At 57.5% G+C, this 21,320-nt stretch overlaps 1 protein-coding gene across 8 annotated transcripts; it reads left to right on the top strand.

Annotated features, from left to right (window-relative positions):
• The first annotated feature begins 101 nt into the window (after positions 1 to 101).
• ENPP7 (ectonucleotide pyrophosphatase/phosphodiesterase 7) lies at positions 102 to 10,629 on the top strand. 8 transcript variants are annotated; one of them, XM_070559760.1, is made up of 9 exons: positions 348 to 591; positions 973 to 1,161; positions 1,392 to 1,483; positions 2,481 to 2,840; positions 4,127 to 4,272; positions 5,546 to 6,172; positions 6,914 to 7,133; positions 7,767 to 7,865; positions 10,127 to 10,629. In XM_070559760.1, the coding sequence occupies exons 4-8, from the start codon at positions 2,588 to 2,590 to the stop codon at positions 7,847 to 7,849; spliced, it is 1,329 nt and encodes a 442-aa protein (XP_070415861.1). In that variant the 5' UTR covers positions 348 to 591; positions 973 to 1,161; positions 1,392 to 1,483; positions 2,481 to 2,587; the 3' UTR covers positions 7,850 to 7,865; positions 10,127 to 10,629. The 8 variants fall into 8 exon arrangements, with proteins under 8 accessions (XP_070415860.1, XP_070415858.1, XP_070415861.1 ...); XM_070559758.1 differs by having other exon boundaries at positions 426 to 591; positions 2,551 to 2,840; XM_070559759.1 differs by lacking the exon at positions 7,767 to 7,865 and having other exon boundaries at positions 102 to 591; positions 2,551 to 2,840.
• Positions 10,630 to 21,320: the final 10,691 nt, after the last annotated feature.

The raw sequence follows: 21,320 nt of genomic DNA, 5'->3' as shown, positions 1-21,320 counted from the left end.
TGGGAAGAGGCTGGGGCTGTCACATGAAGTTTTCCTTTCGTCCCATTGGCCAGTACATAGTCACATGGTCAAACCTCGCTGCAGGGAATGCTGGGAAATGTAGTCTTCATTCTTGGCGGCCATTTTGTTTTGGGAACGGGTTTTAGGAGACAACTAGCTTAAAATCCGGACTCGTCCGTGGCCGCCTAGTAGCCTCGATGTCGAGCACGCCCCCTGCACCCCACTGCCCTCGGGACCCCAGCACTTCCTCACTGTCCTCCTGTCTGAACCCATCCTAGGTGTCCTGTGATGCCAGACCCTCGCGGTCCCGCCCCAACACTAGTGTGAATGCCGACCGCTCTTCTCCCAAGGCACCTGCGCTTGTCCCCGCGGCATGCGCCACAATCGGTGCCCGCTCACACTCAGGAATGTGGCTCACTCGCCGCAGCTCCGAGGGAAGGCGCCGCGCCGCTGGTCTCCTTGCACCCCAGCTCCGCCCGAAGCCGCACGTGCAGGCCCCGCACGTGGCTGCTTGTAGGAATCCACGGCTCTCGGACTTCAGCTGCAGGAGAATCACGAAGGACGGTAGCCGTGCGTGGATGCCTCCCCAGGGTGCGTTCCAGTGGGTTTGGGGGGGGGGGCCAGAATCTGCACCCGAATTCCCCGGGTCACAGACACATTGGGATGCCATGCGAGCCCGCGGGGAATGAAGGGTGAGAGTATCTGTGGCCACAGCCGCGCAGATGCCATAAGCAGGAGCACCGAAGACAAGTTGGTAGCTGAACACAACTTAAATCGGGACACACCACCTACCTGACACCTCCAACCGGGGTACCCCAAGTGGAATGCTTGATTTCCCTGCTCCCGGGCCACATCCCCTCTGACCTCCAGTGGTGTGGGACACCGTCACCCACAGCTGCACAGGCCAGAAACCCTGCAGCAAGTCCTTTCAGCAAAACCTCCAAACTCGCTCTGTATCTGTCACCCCCACAGCCACCATCCTAGTTGGAGCCAACACCGTCGCCTGCCAGATACAAGCTGTCACATCCCTGCAAAGCATCCAACACCCATTCCTTCCTCAATAACCATCCTCAGCCTGCAAATGGAGTGGCGATTTTTGAAGCTAGATCAGTGGACGGCATTCCCTTGGGTCAAACCCTCCCACGGCTCCCCCTGCACAGGGTAGGAATGCCAGATTCCACCCCATAGCCCCCCAGGCCCCACACCAGGCCCACGCCCCTGGCTCTCCACCCCCAGGGTCACTCCCTGGACGTCACCCTCTCAGGAGGCCCTCATTGCCCCCACCCTGAGCCAGGCTCCATCTCGGCTCCCTGCTTCATTTCTTCCTGGCAACTCTCATTACTCTACTGTCTTACTTGCTTATTCATTTTATTTTCTGTATCCTCAACCAGAGTGGAGGAACCCAGGAACACTGTCGTCTCTTCACTCCACTGCTGTGTCCAGAACCTAGAATGGTGCCTGGCACACAGAACACACTTCACAGGTACCGAGAGAGACAGGGCCAGAGAGAGAGAGAGAGACACAGGGCTGGAGATGAAAGAGACAGGGCTGGAGAGAGAGAGAGAGAGACAGGGCTGGAGAGAGAGAGACACAGGGCTGGAGATGAAAGAGACAGGGCTGGAGAGAGAGAGAGACAGGGCTGGAAAGAGAGAGAGACATTGCTAGAGAGAGAGAGACAGGGCCAGAGAGAAAGAGACAGGGCTAGAGAGAGAGAGAGCTGGCGAGAGAGAGAGAGACAGGGCTAGAGAGAGAGAGAGAGGGCTGGAGAGAGGCAGACAGGGCTGGAAAGAGAAAGAGATGGACACACTGAGCTCAGGAATCCGTCCCCCACCCTCCCCCACTCTGTGAACATGAGGTAACAAGGGAGCACCTCTCTGACCGCCCCAGGGACCAAGTCCATCAGACGGGCCGCCCACACTTGTCCTCTCTGAGGTCCTGGGGCCTGAGAATGAGGGCAGGGCGGCACTCCCCTGGCCAGCAGGGTGGCGCTTTGCCCGCCCCGGCCCAGGGCCCCTTAGCACAGGTGAGGAGGGAAGGAGGTGCTGGCCAAGGCCGGGGCTCCCTGTGGACAAGGCCAGCCTTGGGCTGAGCTGCTGGCCCTCAGCTCCCATACGCTGGGAAGCCCACCCCACAGCCCTGAGACCCATGTACCCCTGAGGCCTCCCTGAATTATGGGTGGAGGGGACCCACCCGGGTGCTCTGGGGATCAGAGTGAGCAGGGCTCAGGGACCCAGAGTTGCTACGAGAGTGGGGGTGAGGGGCACAGGCTGTCCTGATGGAGTGGGCCCCCCCGAGCCTCTCTGAGTGCTCTGGGACTGGTCCCCATCCTCCCCTAGGAGGACACACGTGCACGGGGGGAGGCACATTCAGCCCAGAGGGCTCCGGTGGCAATGAAGGTGGACACTGCGTGAGAGCTGGGCCCAGGGTGGTGTGGACACAGGCCACCAGGGCCTCTTTCTGAGACACGGGTGTGTGCACAGTCTCGTTTTCAAAGATGCAAGGGATAAGATCGGCCCGGTGACCCTGGGACTTTGCTCTGCTCGTCGACAGGAGCCAGCAGGGCACTTGTCTGTCTGGAGAAGCCCTCATGAGACGCTCAGCCATCCTCCTCATCGTGGCTCTCGCCACCCTCCTGGCTCCGGGGGCTGGGGCACCCGTGCGTGGGCAGGGCCCCCGGAACAGGCTACTCCTCGTGTCCTTCGACGGCTTCCGCTGGGACTATGACCAGGACGTGCACACCCCCAACCTGGACGCCATGGCGAGACAGGGGGTGAAAGCTCGCTACATGACCCCGGCCTTCGTCACCCTGACCAGCCCCTGCCACTTCACCCTGGTCACTGGTGAGTGTCGGCCTCTGGGGAGGAGGGGCGGGGTGGTGCCTCGGGGGGGGGGGGGTTTGAGAAACCAGGGAAACCAAGAGAAGGAACCTCAGTGCATGCACAGAGCCCTGTCCCATGGGGCTCTGGTGGGGACAAAGGTGAGACAAGGTGGGGACACTCTTACTGGGGAGATGTGGTTCAGCCAAGGGGATCATGAGCAATGCTCACCATTGGTGGCACCTGATAGAAGGCAAATAAAAACGCCCAGTGGTCTCATTTTAAATGGTGACCACAACCAGGGCAGCAACCCAGGAGGGCTTCTGGAGGAGGTGAGTGTAGCCGGGCTTCGGAAAGGCAGGAGAGAGGAGCCTGAGGCCCCTGGTCTGTCCTCTGCCTGCCCCCCAGCCACCCCCGAAACCACCGTCGCTCTGTTTAGGCTGGAAGTCCAAAATCCAGTGTCAGAAAGACCAAGCTCCCTCTGGAGGTGCCAAGGGACTCTTTCTGCCTCTCCCAGTTTCTGGGGGCCCCAGGCGTTCCTTGCTTGTGGCCGCATCCCTCCAATGTTTGCCTCCCTCGTCATGCGGCTGTCTCCCCGATGTGCGTCTCTCCTTTTCTTGTAAGGACACTTGTCAGTAGGTTTGGGGCCCACCCTAGTCCAGAGTGCCCTCATCTTCACCTAACTAGCTACATCTGCAAAGAGCCTATTTCCAAACAAAGTCACATTCTGAGGCTCCAGGTGGACACGACTTTGGGGGGACGCTATTCGGTACAGACGGCTCAGACTTACACCAGCATTTCTGTGACCACGCCCCCCCCACACACGTCCAGGTCTGCCTTCTGCCCCACCTGTTTCCTTAACATATCACAGATGCGGAGGCAGAGGGAGGGGACGCACTCTTCAATGTCCCTCCTCTGGTGCCTTCTGAGCTCATATCCATCTGTTTCTCATGGAAAAAATAAGTTTTAAAAAATATCTCCTGGATGGAGCACCACTTGGTTCATTTAAATTCCTTCCTAAGATTCTATTTTATGGCTGCACCATAATTTGTTTAATTAGTTTCCTCCTGATAGCCATCTAGGGCGCTCCCAACCTTTTGCTAAAACCAATGAGGCTGCAATGTCCTCCCATGTGCGTTCTTGCGCCTGCGCGCACGGTCAGCAGCAGGATAAACTGCTGAGAGGGGGAGTGGCTCGCTGGCTCGGAGAACGTGTGCCTGTGACCCTGAACCTGGGCTCCCACCGGCAGCGTGTGAGGGAGCCCCAGTTTCCTGCCCTCCCACCTCCCTCTGCTGCCGCCTCCCCTGCAGGCAAATACATCGAGAACCATGGAGTGGTCCACAACATGTACTACAACACCAGCAGCAAAGTGAAGCTGCCCTACCACACCACGCTGGGCATCCAGAGGTGGTGGGACAACGGCAGTGTGCCCATCTGGATCACGGCCCAGAGGCAGGTAAAGCTGCCGCGACAGCCACATGATGATGGTCGGGGAGGGGGGTGCCACGTGACACCAATGGCAGGCCCATTCCCTGCTCTGGGAGCCCCAGCGCTCCCAGCATAGATAGGGTATTAAGTGGAGTCCGTGGGAGGTGGGTGCTGGGTGCTGATAAGGGTCCACCAGCGGGCTACACAGCCCTCCGGGGCCTCCCTGGACCCCTGGGAACAGGAGGGCCCTCTCCATCCTTCCAGTCGGAGGGAAACTGCACCCTTGGACCCTTTGGCACTGGGGGACGGGGGGAGGTGGCATCGCACAGGGAAAATAACATGACTCAACAAAAAGTCATGTCCCAATAACACGGCTTTATCCTTCCCTCCTCCTGCATGCCTCTGGGAGCTGGGCGGCTACATTTAAAGGGACAAAGATGCAGTAAGAGGGGGGTGGAGCCCAGGAACCCCACCCTGTGCAGTGCTCTGGGGGCTTCCCTGGGGGTGTGCAAGTGTTGACCAGAAAGTGGACAGAGTCAAATGGAGATTTTCGAGGTGAGCCCGGATGCACTTGGGAGCCCACACCCACCTTACGGGCAGGGGGTGCACTCAAGTCTGAGACCCCCCTCTCCCGGGAAGGAGCCCCCCCGCAGACGCCGGCCAACGTGCAGAAGGCTGAGCTGAGAACTTGGCATCTGACAGTGCTCATTCTAAATGGAAGAATGGCCTGAGGGAATGGACAGGCAGACGGGTGCGGCGTGCACGGACAGAGAGTTGGAAGGACAGATGGATCTGTAAATAAAGCAGCAGTCCATTTACGGGAAGACAGACAGATGGCCAGGTGGAAGGCTGGACGGGCAGGACGTGGGCGGTGGAGCTGAGGGACACTGGTCTGGACGGAATACAGCGGGGAGAGGCGGCTGCAGGCCGGGGGTGGGGCTGGGGGGGGTGGGGGGAGGGCTCTTGGGGCAGCTCCGCCTGGGGGCAGGGATCTCGGGCCACAGTGACAATGCTGGCACTACACATCTGGGGACACTTTCCTATCCATTATCTCATTAGTGCTGAGTCCACAGGGCACCTGCTCCCATCTATAAAATCGGTATCAGCCCCAGCGACATAAAGTAAGAGCTGTGAAAGGCCTTTCAGAAAATACAAAGGCTCGTGGCCACAGTCAGGAGTCGGGGTGAGCGAGTAGGCCGACAGAGGAGCCGGCAGGCCGTGGGGCAAATGTGTCAGCAGGCAGGGGACAAGCAGGGGCAGTCGGAGGGGTCCCACGGCTTTAATGCCACCTCTTCTGGCAGGGCTTAAAGACCGGCTCCTTCTTCTACCCCGGCGGGAACGTCACCTACCAAGGCATGGCCGTGACGCTGAGCCGCAAGGAAGGCGTTCTGCACAACTACAAAGACGAGGAGGAGTGGAGGGCCAACATCGACACGGTGATGACGTGGTTCACGGAGGAGGGCCTGCACCTGGTCACACTCTACTTTGGGGAGCCGGACTCCACGGGCCACAAGTACGGCCCCGAGTCCCAGGAGAGGAAGGAGATGGTGATGCAGGTGGACAGGACCGTGGGCTACCTCCGGGACAGCATCAGGGACAGCGGCCTTGAGCACAGCCTCAATCTGATCGTCACGTCCGACCACGGCATGACCGCTGTCCGCAGGGCAGCCGACGACCTGGTGGAGCTCCACAAGTTCCCCAACTTCACCTTCAAGGACGTCGAGTTCGAGCTCCTAGACTACGGACCAAACGGGATGCTGCTCCCCAAGGAAGGCGTGCTGGAGAAGGTGTACGAGGCCCTGAAGGATGCCCACCCCAGACTCCACGTCTACAAGAAGGAGTCCTTCCCCAAGTCTCTCCGCTACGCCAATAACCGCAGGGTCACCCCCCTGCTCATGTACAGTGACCCCGGCTACGTCATCCACGGGGTGAGCTGCCCACAGAACGCACGGCTCAGGGGCGGGCTGCTGGGTCTCTTTCCATTTCTGTAAAAACTACGCCCTATTTCTAGCTAGTCCCCAATTGGAGGGGCGTTGGCCACCGGTGGGGAACACCCATCACTATGCAATAGGAGTGTGTGCGTGAACATGTGTGTATGTGAATGTATATGTGTGTGTATGAGTGTGCACAACCCTTGTGCTTGTGTGTGCACATGTATGCATCATGCACACGGAGGCTTGTGCGAGTATGCGTGCGTGCATGTGTGTGCTCATGTGTGCACATGCATGTGTGTAGAGTGTGGGAAGATCAGGCATAAGAGTGGCACAGGAGAGGCGAGTGCGAGGAGCCCCATCTCCCGTGGGCCGAGAGCCAAGGGGGTGCTCAAGGGGAAGCAAGGTGCCACGCAGGGAGGGGGTCCGGGGGGTGGGAAGCTCTGATGTGCGCAGGCGTCCAGCAGCAGCGGAGAGGCCGAGTGTGGTCTTGGGCTGACAGCTGCGCCGCATTTACTTGGGGTCTCCATTTATGGCACGGGGTCTCTGGGCTCTCTCTTTGGGCCACTGATCTTTCGGGGCTCAGAATTCAGAGAAACTGAGGCTTGAATCCCTCCTGCCCCCACATTGAACTCCACCCAGGGGTCCTCTGCCAGGGCAGGGGTGCTGCAGGGGGTGCAGGTCGGGGGGTGCTGGGAGTTGCGGCGAAGACTCGGGACCCTCCCTCCCTCCTCGCAGAGAGTGAACGTGCAGTTCAACAACGGGGAGCACGGCTTCGACAACGAGGTCATGGACATGAAGACCATCTTCCGGGCCGTGGGCCCCGACTTCAAGAGCGGCCTGGAGGTGGAGCCCTTCGAGAGCGTCCACGTGTACGAGCTCATGTGCCAGCTGCTGGGCATCGTGCCCGAGGCCAACGACGGGCTCCTCAGCACCCTGCTGCCCACGCTGCGCTCAGGTGGGGCACCGCCCACCGCCTTCCCATCCCGCCGCCAGGCCACTGCCAGTGGCGTGGGGCCTCCTTCCCTCCCCCTGTCCCTGGCTTCTGGGAACTTCTTGAGTCCCTGACAATCCCATGACACCTGACACCATCAGTACCCTTTGTGCACCTGGGCAGTGCAGGAGGGAGAGCAGGTGGACATGAGCACCTTGTCTAAGACGGGGGACTAAATGGGGATCTGCCCGGGGACGAGCCCTCTGGTGAAGTCCACCACGGGGCTCCTGGTCCCACGGAACCCGTTCTCCCACTGGGCCACGTGAGGGCTCCTTCCTGGAGACTTCCTCTGTCGGCCTCCCCCACACACCCGCACCGCCACCCTGACCCCTCTCAGGGCAAAGGTCACCGGGGAGCTGACAAGGTGGTGGACCCCCGTGGGGGCCTGGCTGGAGGTGGGCAGACCCTGCTGAGCAGGGGCTGGCTGGGCCATGTTGGCCAAGAGCAGGGCAGCCAGTGCAGCTGGGGCCGGTGAATAATGGGGGATGCTGAGAGATGAAGGCGGGGACAGTGGGGGCACCTGACCCACCGTTGAGGAATTGGGGTGAGTAGACACTCCCATCTCCCTTGCTCATGGGAGCCTCTGACCTTCCTTAGGCTCTGCCTTCCTGCCAAGCAGCCGGCCCCCCTTGGTGATGGGATTGCTGGTGGCCGCGATTCTTCTGGCCAAGGTCGCATAATGCCCCACCACTCAAGGTCAGAGGCCCAGTAGGTGGAGGGGAGGGTGGGACCAGGCTCCTTGCTGCTCCAGCCTGACGCCCCCACTATCGACCTGGGCCCCTGCCCCGCCGCCCAGGGGGCTCCGTCCTGGGGACCCCAAGCAGGCCCCTGCCAGCCTCTCTACTCCAGGCTTGGAGCAGGTCTTTCCCAGCAGGCAGACTGGAACCCCCCGCCAGCCTCCTCCCCTCCTGCCTGCCAGGTCTGTGCTCCACCAGCGACAAGGGAGAGCTCGGAAGCTGTCGGGGGTCCGGTTTGAGGCGAGAGCTGCAGGGGTGTAGTTTCTGGAATGCACGGGAGCCAGCTCTGAGGACTCAGGCTGCTGAGTGACAGCCCCCTTGCTCCCGCCCTGTGGTGTCGCAGCCTTCTGGCCAGAGCAGAAGCAAGTCATTCGTTCGTGCATTCTAAAACTACATGGTGGGAGCCCCCCGGTGTCAGGCTCTGGCCTGAGCTCTGGGGACACGCAGTGACCCAGACAGCCCAGGCCCTGCAGCCCAGAGGCCAGGGAGGGCAGACAATACCAAGAGAACAGGTCGTTGCCCAGGACAGCTCTGCCATGGTAATAGCCGAGAGAAGACTGGGCTGCGGAGAGGGGCAGGACTGCCGTTTGGGCCGGCGGGCGGGGAATGGCCTCTCCGAGGAGGTGGATATGGGGTGAGACCTGAATGAGGAGGGCGAGCCGGCTATACCGGGCCCTGGCGGGCAAGAGCCAGGCAGGGAAGAGCAGGTGAGAGGCCCCAGGAAGGACCAGCTTCTCCTATTGCTGGAAGAGAAAGCAGGCCAGTGTGCCTGGAAGCTGGTGTGCAAGGATGGGTCCACGAGGAGCTGGCTCTGCAGGGATGGGCCTGGTCCGATGTGGGTGATTGAATGAACGGGCCAACCACCAGGCGGGAGCAGGGGAACAGGAGCAGGTACCACCAGTTAGCAGGTCACTTGGGGGGATGGCAGGACATCTCGGTGGCAGAGTGGAGATGGTGCAAAATGGACAGATGCAAGATACCTTTATGGGGCCTGACTTTCAAGATTTGTGGATTGAGGGTGAATAGGGGGTGAAGAAAATAGAGAAATGAAGGCTGAGTCTGAGGTTCAGGGCCTGAGCTGCCTGGGGAAGGACAGAGCTGCCGGCTGAGATGAGAGGAGGTTGGGGACAGCACAGACGGGGAAGAGACGGGTCACCACATTGCTCACTGAGGAGGAGGGGCCGGTGAGGTGGGAGGGAGGCCAGAAGAGAGGAGGTGCGTGGTGGGGTGGGAGGCATGCACCGCCAAATGGCAGAGCTGGACAGGACCAGAAAGATCCTTTCAGCCAACCCCCCTTACACAGTCGAGGATCCTGGAGCCTGAGAAGTTAGCCGGCTGGTCCTAGGGCTCTAAAAGTGACAGAGCTGTGTCCAACACCAGTTTTTGAATTCCTTGTCCGGGGTACTTTGGACTGCATCGCTAGCTCGTGTGCTTGGGGGGATCCAGTCCTTGAAGGGCGTCTTCTGGCAGAAGGCAGGGATGTCCCCCTGAGAGGGACAGCTACAGTGATGTGCTGGCAAAACCGCTCTCCAGACAAAAAAAAAAAAACCCAATGTGTGGCTTTTGCCTACGTCTGTGGCGTAAATGCCCCCCGTGCAGAATCGGCTTTCACACTGGTCCCTGCCAGCCAGCCCCGCGCTGAGCCGTGATGCTCAGCTGGGTTCTCATCAGAGCCTGGAATCCAGTTTGGAACTGGGGCTGCTGTCTTGTGGGCCAGCATCTTCACTCCAAAGGCAGTGCCGGAAGTCCTTGCCTCAAGTCAAAGGGACGTGGCAGCCCTTTGCTGAGACCTCCTTTCCCAGACGGGAGCAGGGAGAGCGTCAGGGGAAACCGAGGCACTCTCAGGCTCTCCTCCCTTCTGGGCCTGCATCGTGCATGGCCAGGCCTCCCAGGAAAGGCATGACCCCTAGCCAGGCCTAGGAAAGCGCCCCCCTCCGCCTCCTCTACCAGCCCTGGGGGCAAGGGTCTGAAGCCCCCCAATCTTTCCCCACTCCCATGCCCCCACCTTCAGCCACCCTCTGCCGCCTGGGTCCAGCTGAGGGTCAGGAAATCCCACGGGGGCCCTTCTCAGTCACAGCCTGACACGAGCGTCTGCCCGCTCCCTGCCCAGCCGTTTCCCACCCTCCCCGCTCCGCACACCTCTGCTTCCGCTCCTGCACCAGACCGGCCCTCGCTCTGCCTGTCCCCGCTTCCCAACCCAGTCCATCCTTGTTCTTCCAGGCCCACCTCTTCCAGGAAGCCTCCAGAAGCTGCCCACAAGGCCCTGAGGCCGCCTCTCACTGTGACAGTCTACTGGACGCTGATGGGCCTCCTCTATGGACCGTGCGCCACGTGCCTGCCTCAGCGTCCCACAGCCCCGCCCATGCTTGGTCGTTATGGTGCCGGCAATAGGCCCCTGCCCGGGTTTAGGTCTGCAAAAGCACAGGCCCATTAAGGGGTCCACCACTCCCAGACCTATCCACCCAGACTCCTTCCATCCCCCACCGCCTCCCTCCCTCTGCAGAGCCCACCCCACTAGCGGCTCTGCCATCTGCAGCCACACCACATAGGGGTGGGGGGTGGGGGGGACACACGCAGGGCAGGCGAGCTCCCAGCCTTGAGTCCAGACTGGGGGGAGTGGCCCCCACAGGGGCTGGCCAGCTCCCACTCCTGGGCCACCGTCACCGGAGGCAGAAAGCACCAATGGGAATAAAGGACAAGCCCGGTGGTTACCGGTCACAATAGCCAACGTGGGTGCATCCCTTTTTCTCTAAAGCCTGCTGGTTTCTGACAGTCTTATCAGCCGGCCCCGTGTGTAATCAGTTCCTGACACAGGGAACCTATCCACTCTGGTTGGGCGACAGGCCCTGGGAGGCCACCAGGGAGAGCCGGTGAAAAGGGGGGGCTTCACAGTCAAAAGAAAGAGGCAACGAGGAGGCTCTCTGTGAACTGATGGGGATCCAGAGTCACCAAGCCCCAGTGTTCAGCAAAAAACGGTGAAAACACTGCAAATGGTAGACCACCCCTGGTGGGGGGAGGGGAGAGAAGAATGCCTGTGTGTGTGTGTGTTTGCATGTGTGTATGTGTGTATATGAGCATAGGTATGTATGTGTATATATGTACATGTGTGTATGTATATGCGTGCGTATATGTATATGTATGTGTGGGTATGTGTATATGCATGTGTACATATGCATGCATGTGTATATGTGCGCGTGTGTGTGTATGTATGAAGGGGGGTCTTGTGCATCTGGACCTCAAACCCCTGGGGAACTCTCAAGATCTGGTGAGCACTGACTGGCTCCAGAGCAGGGACTGAGTGGACCGGCCGGGAGCAGGAGGGACGCTGCCCACCACCCTGTCCCCTGGACACAGTGAATGCTGCTCCACTTCAAGGACTGTGAGTTCAAAACGCCTTTTAAGAGCATCGGCTTTGGAATCAGACTGAGTCCTGCTCCAGTCTGTCCCCATCCACAAGCTGTGGCCTCGGGGGCAATCAACCTCTCCAGCCTCGGTTTCGTCACCTGAAAAGATGGGACAATAAAGAGATGCCCGTCTTGCTGCGATGACCCCAGGATGATGCCCGAGGCAGGTGCTCCAGAGATGGTAGCCACAGGGATGATGAAAATCCTACTGTGGGAGGGGCTGAACTTTTCAAACTCAGCTCTGGGAAATGAATCCAGCTGCAACACTGCAAGACAGTCTTTGAAGGATGAGTTTGTCAGGATCCGTCCATTCCTCACCTGTGGATCACCCCTTCCCCTCCCCGGGCATCTCCCACCTGCACCTTGAGCTCCCTCTCCAGCTCCCGGATCCATGCCAACCTGCCCTCCCGGAACTGGAGTCCACCAGCCTGAAAGGCCCCGTGGCTCCCTGGCCCCACATCCAACAGTTTTCCCGGAAGGACTGCCCAGCCCCACTGCTTGCAGCCACACCTGGATGCCCGGGCCAGCCTGCGCGCCCACACCAACTTCCGACTCTGGACAGGCCCAAATCTGGGCTTGGTCCTCTGGAGTCTGCCCCAGCTGGCTGGTGGGGACCAGGTGGGGAATCCAAGAGCATCTGAGTCAGAGAAACAGCGAGCGCGCACAGGTGCCGGCCTAACCACCACGACCCCCAGGGCTGCACAGATGCCCGGCCTCTGCTGAGAGCCCCACCCACGGCCGCGTTTGCTCAGCACGGTCTGCTTCCCGGTGGCTGGGTCACGGACTTGCTGACAATCACTCTTGACTGGCTTTTTCAAACAGAAGAGAGAGAGAGACAAATAGTCTGAGCTGTCCCACACTAAGTATTCTGCTCCCCTAGACGTCTGGCACCACAAGAGCACCCCAAAATCGTCCCAGCGGTTGGCCGGCTCTAAAGGGGCTTCCTATGCTGGGAACACGGGGCTGGGGGCAGCTGCGTGCTGGGGGCTAAGTTTCCGTTTCTGCAGCTGTTGGAGGGGGCCTGTGGTGGGGGGACCACCCTGAGCAGCATCGCCTGCGTTCACACCCAGGTCCCGAACTCCAGCGCTCGCTCACTCAACGCTCTGTGGCCTTGGGCAAATTGCCTCAGTTTCCTCACCTGCAGAATCAGGAGCCAGAGCAGCACCTGCCTCGTAGGATGGTCCCGGTGATGAAGGGAGCCGATGTTTGCCCGGCCCTCGGAAGCCCAGGTTTAGGTGTTAGTGGAGGTCAGGGTGCCACGTGGTGAGAAACTCCCACCCCCCTCTTCCTGCTGCACTGCCCGGCCTTCTGGTTTCTGCAGCGGAAAGTTTCTGATGGGCGCTGCTGAGTCTTCAACGCCTCCCTTCTGTAGCCGAGAGCGAGGTCCCGGCTCAGAGCTCTGGGGGCGCCCCACTGGGGTGGGGTGCTACCGCACAGTTTTATTTGCATCGTATTTGTTTTTACACTCACCTTCAGTTTTGGGTGAGTGCTACCGATTTTCCATTTACATCTGTTATTTTAAACTTTTTCCTTTTAAAATTAAGTAAAAAAGAATGAGTTGATTTAAAGAAAAACGTTGACTAAATAATAGTGCAGGCAGCTGGTGGACACGACAGAGCGGAGGAAGGCGTCTGGCCAGTGTGAACTGCTGGAGGTGGCCCACACTCCTGCCCGCCTCCTCTCCCTTCCAGCCACGCAGTCACCCCAGGAAGCTTCTGGAAGGCAGCGCTCGGCCTCCCCCTGGCCAGCATCCAAGGATTCCCCCCAGGCCTCTGCATTATACACTCTTTCCCAGGTGCCCTGCACCTTTTCTGGGCACCAATCAGAGGAGTTCAAGACACTGCTGAGAACTGACGTTGCGATTCGTTGTACAAAGTTCATTTCACTGTCAGCCCAACCGAAACCGAGTCTGAGGAAGCCCCAGCAAAACAAAGCCATGCACTGCATTCTAGACCCACATGGGAACAAGAATTCACACTTACACGTCATCCACACACAACTGTCTGTTGGCCCAAAGCCTTCCTTGAATTTGGTTGGTCCAGGTGCTGGCAGTGATGGACGTGACATCCACATACAACTGGGTACTTCATGCATAGCAGGGTCCATGATTGGGACAGTGAAAGCCCCCTTTGTCAGGAGCCCCTGCCTCCTTTAGAGCCAGCCCTGCACGCTGTCACCAGGAGGCGGTGCTCTTGGGCTCTGCAACAGCCCTGGACGTCTTTCTCAAGCAGCTTCTGAGATAGAGAGGAGTTAGAACCTGCTGTTCCCCCAGCTCCTCCTTCTCCTCCTCTGAAATAGACGCACTCCCCCCTAGACCAGCCTGGGGGAAGTGGTCCAGGCCTGTTTGCGCTTCCTCAGGTTTCAGATGGAGCCCCAAGTGAATACCACTGGGTCAGAGAAGAGAGCTAGAACTTTCCAAACCAGGTGTGTTTTGGGATCCCGTGAGGGGTGATCACGTAGTTCCATGCTTAGCACACAGGCCTCCCAGATGAGTGGTTCTCACATTCAAGTGTGCCTCAGGATCGCTTCAGTAGATCAGATGACACGCAGGCATGGGGGTGTGCAGACACACACATTTCTGAATGTGTAAGTCTGGTGTGGGCCCAAGAATTTGCATTTCTGACTAGTTCCCTGGATTCGGATGCCACTGGCCGCGGCACCACACTGGAGAATCATCGCAGTGGATAAAAGTTATGAATGAATGAATGAAAGAATGAATGAAAGACAACTGTTCTAGCCCAATCTTCTCATGATTAACAGGATAAGAATGGAGGCAGTGACACGCAGCCAGTCGCTCTGGGCAGAGGCAGGAGGCCAGCACGGGAATCTCCAAGTTGAACCCGGTGAGGCCTGGCCAGCCCTTCCCCTCAGAGGCCCAACTCACTGATGCAAACACGTCTGTTCTTCCCAGAAGCCAGGGAGCTGCTGGCCCAGATCCTTCCCGCTCCACGCAAGAGGAGCCTGTGTCAAAGACAGGACCCCCCTTTGGCCCATTCTCAGTCTTCTCATTTGTCCTGAGGCCCAACAGGGGCACCTGCTGGTCATACAGCCTGACAACTGTGCCCATGAGGCTGTCCAGGCCGTCTTTCGAGCGGGGCAGGTTCATCACCCAGGAGCCTGCTCCTAAGAGCCCACTGTCTGCAGCACCGGCACACCTGACAGCAGGAAGTGCTTTGTGCATCGACTGGCTGGGAGGTGAGACAGCAGGAATCACCAGGGTCCCCAGCCCCGGGCCTACAGAGGACCCGAGTGAAGTACCCGGGTCGCCCAGGCAAGCAGCAGGGGCGGAGGAGAGCGGCGAGGCCGGACCCCCACCTGGCACCTCATCCGGAGCCTCCCCTCCCCCACGGCCGCGTGGGGCTGCAGGAGCATCTGTTGCCATGGTTACCCGCCGCGTCAGGTTCCCGCGTCGCCGGCTTTGAGCGCCACAGTCCGCGGAGCGGAGACCTGGGGGCGCAGCCGGGACGGGGACACAGAAGCCCACGCTCGCCGGACACGCTGCACGCTCATCTCACACGCATGCTTCACACACCACATCCTCCCCACACATTCCAAACACACACAAAACACACGCCACACAGAAGCACGCACATACACGCGCACACACCACACACGTTGCACACGCCGCATACACCCCACACTATACACATCATTCCACATCCCAGCCACACACACCATAAATACACGTACAACACACACACACTCGGGACCCGGACGCCGGAGGATGCGCGCTCGGAACAGGCCCCCCGCAGCGTCTACACTCGCAGGCACAGGCCGCGGTGGGGGCGCACCCGGGTCCGCGCACGCGCAGCAGGCTGGTGCGCCCCCTCCCCGCTGTGACCAGCGTGGGGCGGGTTCCTTCGCCCTCTCTGCAGCAGACCTTGAGGGGTCACTTCAGGGGCTGGCCGACCTTCCGCGCCGCACACCCCCGGACGGGACGATCGGCGCAGCGGCCCGGGTCCCCCACCCCGCCCCGCCTGGAAGCGCCCCCGCATCCCCGAGGCCCCTGGCGCCGGCGCCGCCGCAGCAGCGGGCCAGGTGCGAGGATGGCCGGGTAGGGGCTGCCCTGGGCGCGTTCCCGGGGACGGCTTGCGAGGGGCTGAGCCTCGGGACCCCGGGCCTCGGGGACGCCTAATCCGGATCGCGCCTCCCGAAGTGGCCCCCTCCATCCCACGCGGCAGGAGGCGGGGAAGGGTGGGAACTGGGAGCCTCGGGGCTCGGAGGGCCCGGGTCACTCACACACCCAGAGCGCGGAGAAGGCGAGCCGCTAAGGCCCAGAATGCTCTCCTTCCGGAGGAAAACCTGATCCGGTCGATTTTTTTGTTTTGTTTTTGGCGATAAATCACTGTGGCTTCTGGCTTAAATCTGCGAAGAAGTTCAAAAAGTGGAGCGACATCCTCCTAACAGGACTATCCCATTACCATGTACGAATTTATGTAACAAGTTTTCTCATGTCTACACCAATGAAAATGAAAGAGAGGGCTGGAACTGACTGGGAACCGTCTCAAAGAGTGTAATATGCGCCCAAGGAGACAGGAACCGTTAGAAACCGCACAGCCTCAGCCGCCTCACTGAGAAATGCGGTCCAAAAGAATTTCACTTATATATTTATATATCACAAATGTATACCACAGTTTTAACATATTTACGTTGGTTTGAGCAATTGATTAATTGCGTTACTCATTCAATCCAGGGTGATTTTTTTCTTTAAATTCTGAGAGCCTTAGAGTCACAGGAAAGAAAGCATTTTAAATTCAAATGAGGCGCATGTTTTTGTCGCAGATACCTGTGCCTGGTGATAGTGAATTACTTTCAAACATAAAAGTGTTTTCATTAAAATAAAATTCAGTGGCGGAAGTGAAACAGGACCCCAAGGTGGAGGAGAAAAGAAGGAAGAAGAATTTGCCCGTGTCTCTGGAATGGTGGGAGGCCGCGTGGCCACATTATTTACATTTCACTAGGAATACATGAAAGAATTGCCCAAGGAAAACTGAGGCAGGCGCATTTAGAGTAAGAAAGTTTTCCTGGCAAGAGGGCAGTGGAGGCAGACTTCAGAGGGACGGGCTCACCAAATACAAAAGACCTTCCAGGATTTGCAGGGCAGAAAATCACAAAAGCAGCAAGGTCACCACGTTCGCGTGCTGTCCCAGGTGGGCCAGCAGCCGCTTTGTCAGGTGGTTATGCTGATCCAAAAGGTCAGGACACCTGAGGGAAGAGCAAAGGTCAGGACTGAAATTCTCGTGGTTATCTGATAGGTGGAGGTTCACAGGAAATGGGCTTTTATTATTTGGGGACTCTGTGACTTTGGGTTTTCTCAGGGTCTAAAGCGGTTTGCAGGCTTGGTTTGTTTTTGGTGGAGAAATGTGACTTGCACGATGCTGTTGGAGGCAGGGCAAAATGTCAGGTTTTGCTTCTACCGAGGGGGGAACTGTTTTGTTTTTTAAATGCCGAATTTTACGACGCATTGGCTATCGCATCCTCTGCAGCCTTGTAAACTTGACGAAAAGGCAGTAGAGGTCTACCTAAAGAGGTGCGAAGAGGCGGGATTTTCCCATCCTTCAGAGGCCGTAGGGACAAGCGGCTTGAACCCAGCACGACTGCCTTTGGGACGAACGAGGAAACTGAGGCTTGGAGGAAGAGGCCCTTGTCCACTGTCGCAGGAGGGGCTGGTGACACGTGAGGGAGGCCCTACAAATGACCAACGGGCACATGGAGAGACGCCCAACGTCATTCGTCATCAGGGAAATGCAAATCCAAACCACAGTGAGCTGCCACTTCACCCCGTAGGATGACTACGATAAAAAAAAAAGGGGGGCCCAGCCAGGGGCATAGTGGTGAAGTGTGCTTGGCTTCGGTGGCCCGGGTTCACAGACTCAGATCCAGGGCAAGGACCTACACCACCAGTCAAGCTAGGCTGTGGTGGCAACCCACATGCAAAATAGAGGAAGACTGGCACAGATGTTAGCTCAGGGCCAATCTTCCTCACAAAAAAAAAAAGAAAGAAAGAAAGAAAGAAAATAACAGGTGTTGGTGAGGGTGTGGACAAGTTGGAACCCTCATATATTGCTGGTGGGAATGCAAAATGGTGCAGCCACTGTGGAAAATAGTTTGGTGGGTCCTCAATAAGTTAAATATAGAATTACCATGTGACCCAGCAATTCCAGTCCTGGGTACACACACCCAAAAGAATTGAAAACAGGTGTTCAAACAAGCACTTATCCACAAAGGTTCATAGGAGCCCAGTTCACAATAACCAAAAGGTGGAAACAGCCCAAGTGTCCATGGACAGAAGAATGGATAAATGAAATGTAATGTACCCATGCAATGGAATATTACTCAACCAGGAAAAGGAATGGAGCACTGGCACACGCTACCTCAGGGATGAGCTTGACAATATCAGGCTCAGCGAAGGAAGCCAGCCAGACAAGGCCACATATGTAGGGTTCCATTAATATGAAATGTCCAGAATGGGCAAATCTACAGAGACAGAAAGCAGTTAGTGGTTGCCAGGGGCTGGGGGACAGTGGAATGGAGGGGGTGACTGCTTAGAAAATGTTCTGGAACTAGATAGCAGTGACACTTGCACAACATTGTGAATGTACTAAATGTCACTGAATTAGACACTTAAAATGGTTAAAATGGCAAGTTTTATGTTATGTGTATTTTAGTATAATTTTTAAAAAAGCAGATTCTGGCGTCCCACACACACACACAAAAAAAACCCCAGAGAGGCTGCACGGTGGCTCTGCTTCAGGCCATGAAGCGTCAACAGCAGGACCCAGTGTCTTTAGCTGGCTTCCCGCGGGGCTCTCCCGGTCCTCTGGTTGGCTGATAGATGCTGCTGTGGGGGACCCACAGGGACAGGCTGTGTGACAGGAGCCAGGAGGAGCAGCCTGGGCATGTCCCCCCTCTGAGGAGGTCGCAGCTCCCACCAGCGCCTGGCTGGAGCCCCGATTCCTCCAAGAAAGGAGCTGCGGGAAGGTGGACAAGGACACTCCACAGAGCACGGGGAAATTTCTCCTTGAGGCTTCTCCGGGCCCCAGCTGCGGGGGGGTCAGCCAAACCGCGGTGAACTGACTCCCGGGGGCGGGACGATGTGGAAGGTGATGCTTTTCCGTCACCAGATTCGAGTGATTATCAGACTGCTCTTGTTTTTTCAAACGGAGCTCACCTTAACAGATCCCTCACACCCTGTTAATAAAATATGCAGATTGAACATATTCCCCATCTGGAATTAATTAGGGAAGTGGTTCTTTCAACCGGCGGCTCCTTGGGAGAAACTCATTCTGGAGAACAAACACCAGAAAGGACCAGCCTTTTCGAACAAACCATAACGCAGAGAAAACCGCTCTGTCTGGAGTCTTGCATGAAAACTTCAGCTAAACAAGCAGGTTAGAGGCAGCGCTGGGGAATTTGTGAATGTGCAGCCCGGACGACGGGAAGGACCCCGTGTCTCTCCGGGACCGGCTGCACACCCGCTGTGGGGGGATCTGCCCGAAAAGGTTCTGTGTCAAGGTTTTCTTTGGTCGTTTAGTTCTTAATATGGCTACTCTTAAGACTTTATTAATGAACTGATGTCTTCTGTTTATGTCATTTTCAAAAGAGGTTTGTTCTTCTCATATGAAACCTGAGTCAGGTCAGCCCTGCCAAGAGATTCAAAGGACGGGTAAGCGAGCGAGGGGAAGGCACTTCATCCTTGCGGAAGAACCACGGTTCCAAGAGCAAAGAGATGGCATTCGGACTTCTGATTGTTTTTAAAGACAATACGCAAAGCTAGGGTCCCGCCACCACCCACACTCACGGAATACATTAGTCATCAGCGCCCACATTTTACTCTTTCTTTTCGTTCCGTCCCACGTCCAGGTTTGCAAGTGATTAAATATGAGACCCTGGGCAAGTCACCGTGCCCTCTCTGTGCCCCGTTCCCTCTCTGTGAAAGTGGGGGGGGGGTCCCTGTAGTCTTCAAACTTCAGCCAGTGCCAGCCCCTCTGCTGTGACACAGACGGAGCGGGGCCTCGCTGCCCTGTGGCTCGGACCACAAAGGCCAGTGAAGCCAAAAGCATTCCATATTTCGTGTTAACTGTATCTTGAAGGTCCGGGTCCGCGCCTCCCTCTCATCCACAGATGATGTGCTTACCTGCTGTGTTGGTGTCCCGTGGCTGCGTAACAAAGTACCACAAATGGAAGGGCTCGAAGCAAGTCGTATTCGTTCTCTCGCAGCTCTGGAGGCCAGAAGTCACATCCAGGCGTCGGCAGGGCCATGCTCCCTCCAGAGGCCCCGGGTGGAGAGTCCTTCCTTGCCTCATCCAGCTCTGGGGGCTGCAGTGTCTCCGGGCTGGGGGCCGCTCACTCCAATCTCTGCCTCCGCCCTCGCGTGGCCTTCCCTTCTGTGTGTGGCTCTCCTCTGCTGCCTCTGAAAAGGACCTTTGTCATTGGATTTATGGCCCACTCGGTTAACCCAGGATAATCTCATCTCCAGACCCTTAATTATATCTGCAAACACCCTTTGCCATAAAAGGTCCCATTTGAGGTACCAAGGGTCAGGACATGAACTGGCTTTTAGGGGCCGCCATGAACCCACTGCACCTGCTTACTTTGTCCGTCTGATGAGCTGGCAATGGGCCATCAGGACATCACTATCTAGATGCCTGGCTCACCCACTAATAGGGGCCAAGCCACACCCGGAGCCTGGAACACCAAAACCCTGGCCAGAGGCCCACTGGAACGCCTGGCAGGACACCTAACTGGGGGGTACATGGGACAGGGAGCCACGGGGCTGTTCACCAGCAGACCCTTCCTGCCTTATGTTCAATATGCAGGATGGCTCCTCTTTCCCCAAACACAGAGACCTCTCCGCCTGTTGTTTATTTTCCACTTTTGATAGAGACGCAAGTCATGGAAGTATGTTGCCTTTTTCTTAACTGGACTGTAAGGAAAACAACGGCATAAGCACAGTAACAAAGGGCCGTTGGCCTCTGGTCTCAGGGTCCGGACAACGCTGTCCGCGGCTGAGGAGCAGCTTCCATCCGCTCTGCCGGCTGCTGTCACGCAGGACAGCAGCCCCGTGTGGCCAGATTGCCCTATGTTTCACAAGAAGCTGGACGCTGGGTATTCTGGGGGTGAACTCTCCCAGCTATTAGATGTTGACAACTAATTCGGTGTGCTTAAAAACCCTGCTGGATGTCTGGACACCGTGTTCATAGCCGACTCTTCCCTGTGGCTGAGGAGGGGAGCACCCGCGTGACCATCCACGGAGGCCAGGTCAACCCCGTGGGGCCCGCCCACACCGTGAAAGATTAGTCAGCCATAAAAAGGAAGGAAATCCCGACAGTGCCACAGCACGGACGAGCCTGGAGGACACTGTACAAAGTGAAATAAGCCCGTCTCAAAAGGACTAATAGTGTACGATTCCATTTACGTTGAGACACCTGGAGAAGTCAAATTCACAGAGACGGAAAGTAGGATGGAGGCTGCGGGGGTTGGGGGCAGGGCTGGGGAACTGCTTATTGAGTACGGTTTCAGTTTGGGAAGAAGAAGAGAGTTCTGGAGATGCATGGTGGTGATGGGTGCACAACTTAATGCCACTGAGTTGTATGCTTAAAAATGGTTAAGATGGGGGCCAGCCTGGTGGCGCAGCGGTTAAGTTCTCATGTTCTGCTTTGGTGGCCGGGGGTTCGCTGGTTCGGATCCTGGATGCAGACATGGCACCACTTGGCAAGCCATGCTGTGGTGGGCATCCCACATACAAAGTAGAGGAGGATGGGCATGGATGTTAGCTCAGGGCCAGTCTTCCTCAGCAAAAAGAGGAGGATTGGCAGCAGATGTTAGCTCAGGGCTAATCTTCCTCAAAAAAAAAGAAGGTTAAGATGGTAAATTTTATTTTATCTGTCTTTTACCATAATTTAAGTTAAAAAAAAAAAAAAGCCAGGTTGGGCTCTGCATAGGCCACACATCACATCTGGGCTCCAAATGAAGCCCATGGCTGCCAGTTTGGGGGTTGAGCAAAGCTC

Source organism: Equus przewalskii, chromosome 10, assembly GCF_037783145.1.
Source record: "Equus przewalskii isolate Varuska chromosome 10, EquPr2, whole genome shotgun sequence".
Lineage (NCBI taxonomy): Eukaryota > Metazoa > Chordata > Mammalia > Perissodactyla > Equidae > Equus > Equus przewalskii.
Note: the sequence above shows the minus strand (reverse complement) of the source record. Positions and strands in the feature narration are given on the sequence as shown.

Bases quoted from the DNA above. Each gene is read 5' to 3' on its own strand.
- ENPP7 (XM_070559757.1), top strand. From the start codon at position 1,082: ATGGAGTGGCGATTTTTGAAGCTAGATCAGTGGACGGCATTCCCTTGG. The intron at 2,841-4,126 runs GTGAGTGTCGGC...CCTCCCCTGCAG, and splicing joins CCACTTCACCCTGGTCACTG to GCAAATACATCGAGAACCAT. The intron at 7,134-7,766 runs GTGGGGCACCGC...GACCTTCCTTAG, and splicing joins GCTGCCCACGCTGCGCTCAG to GCTCTGCCTTCCTGCCAAGC.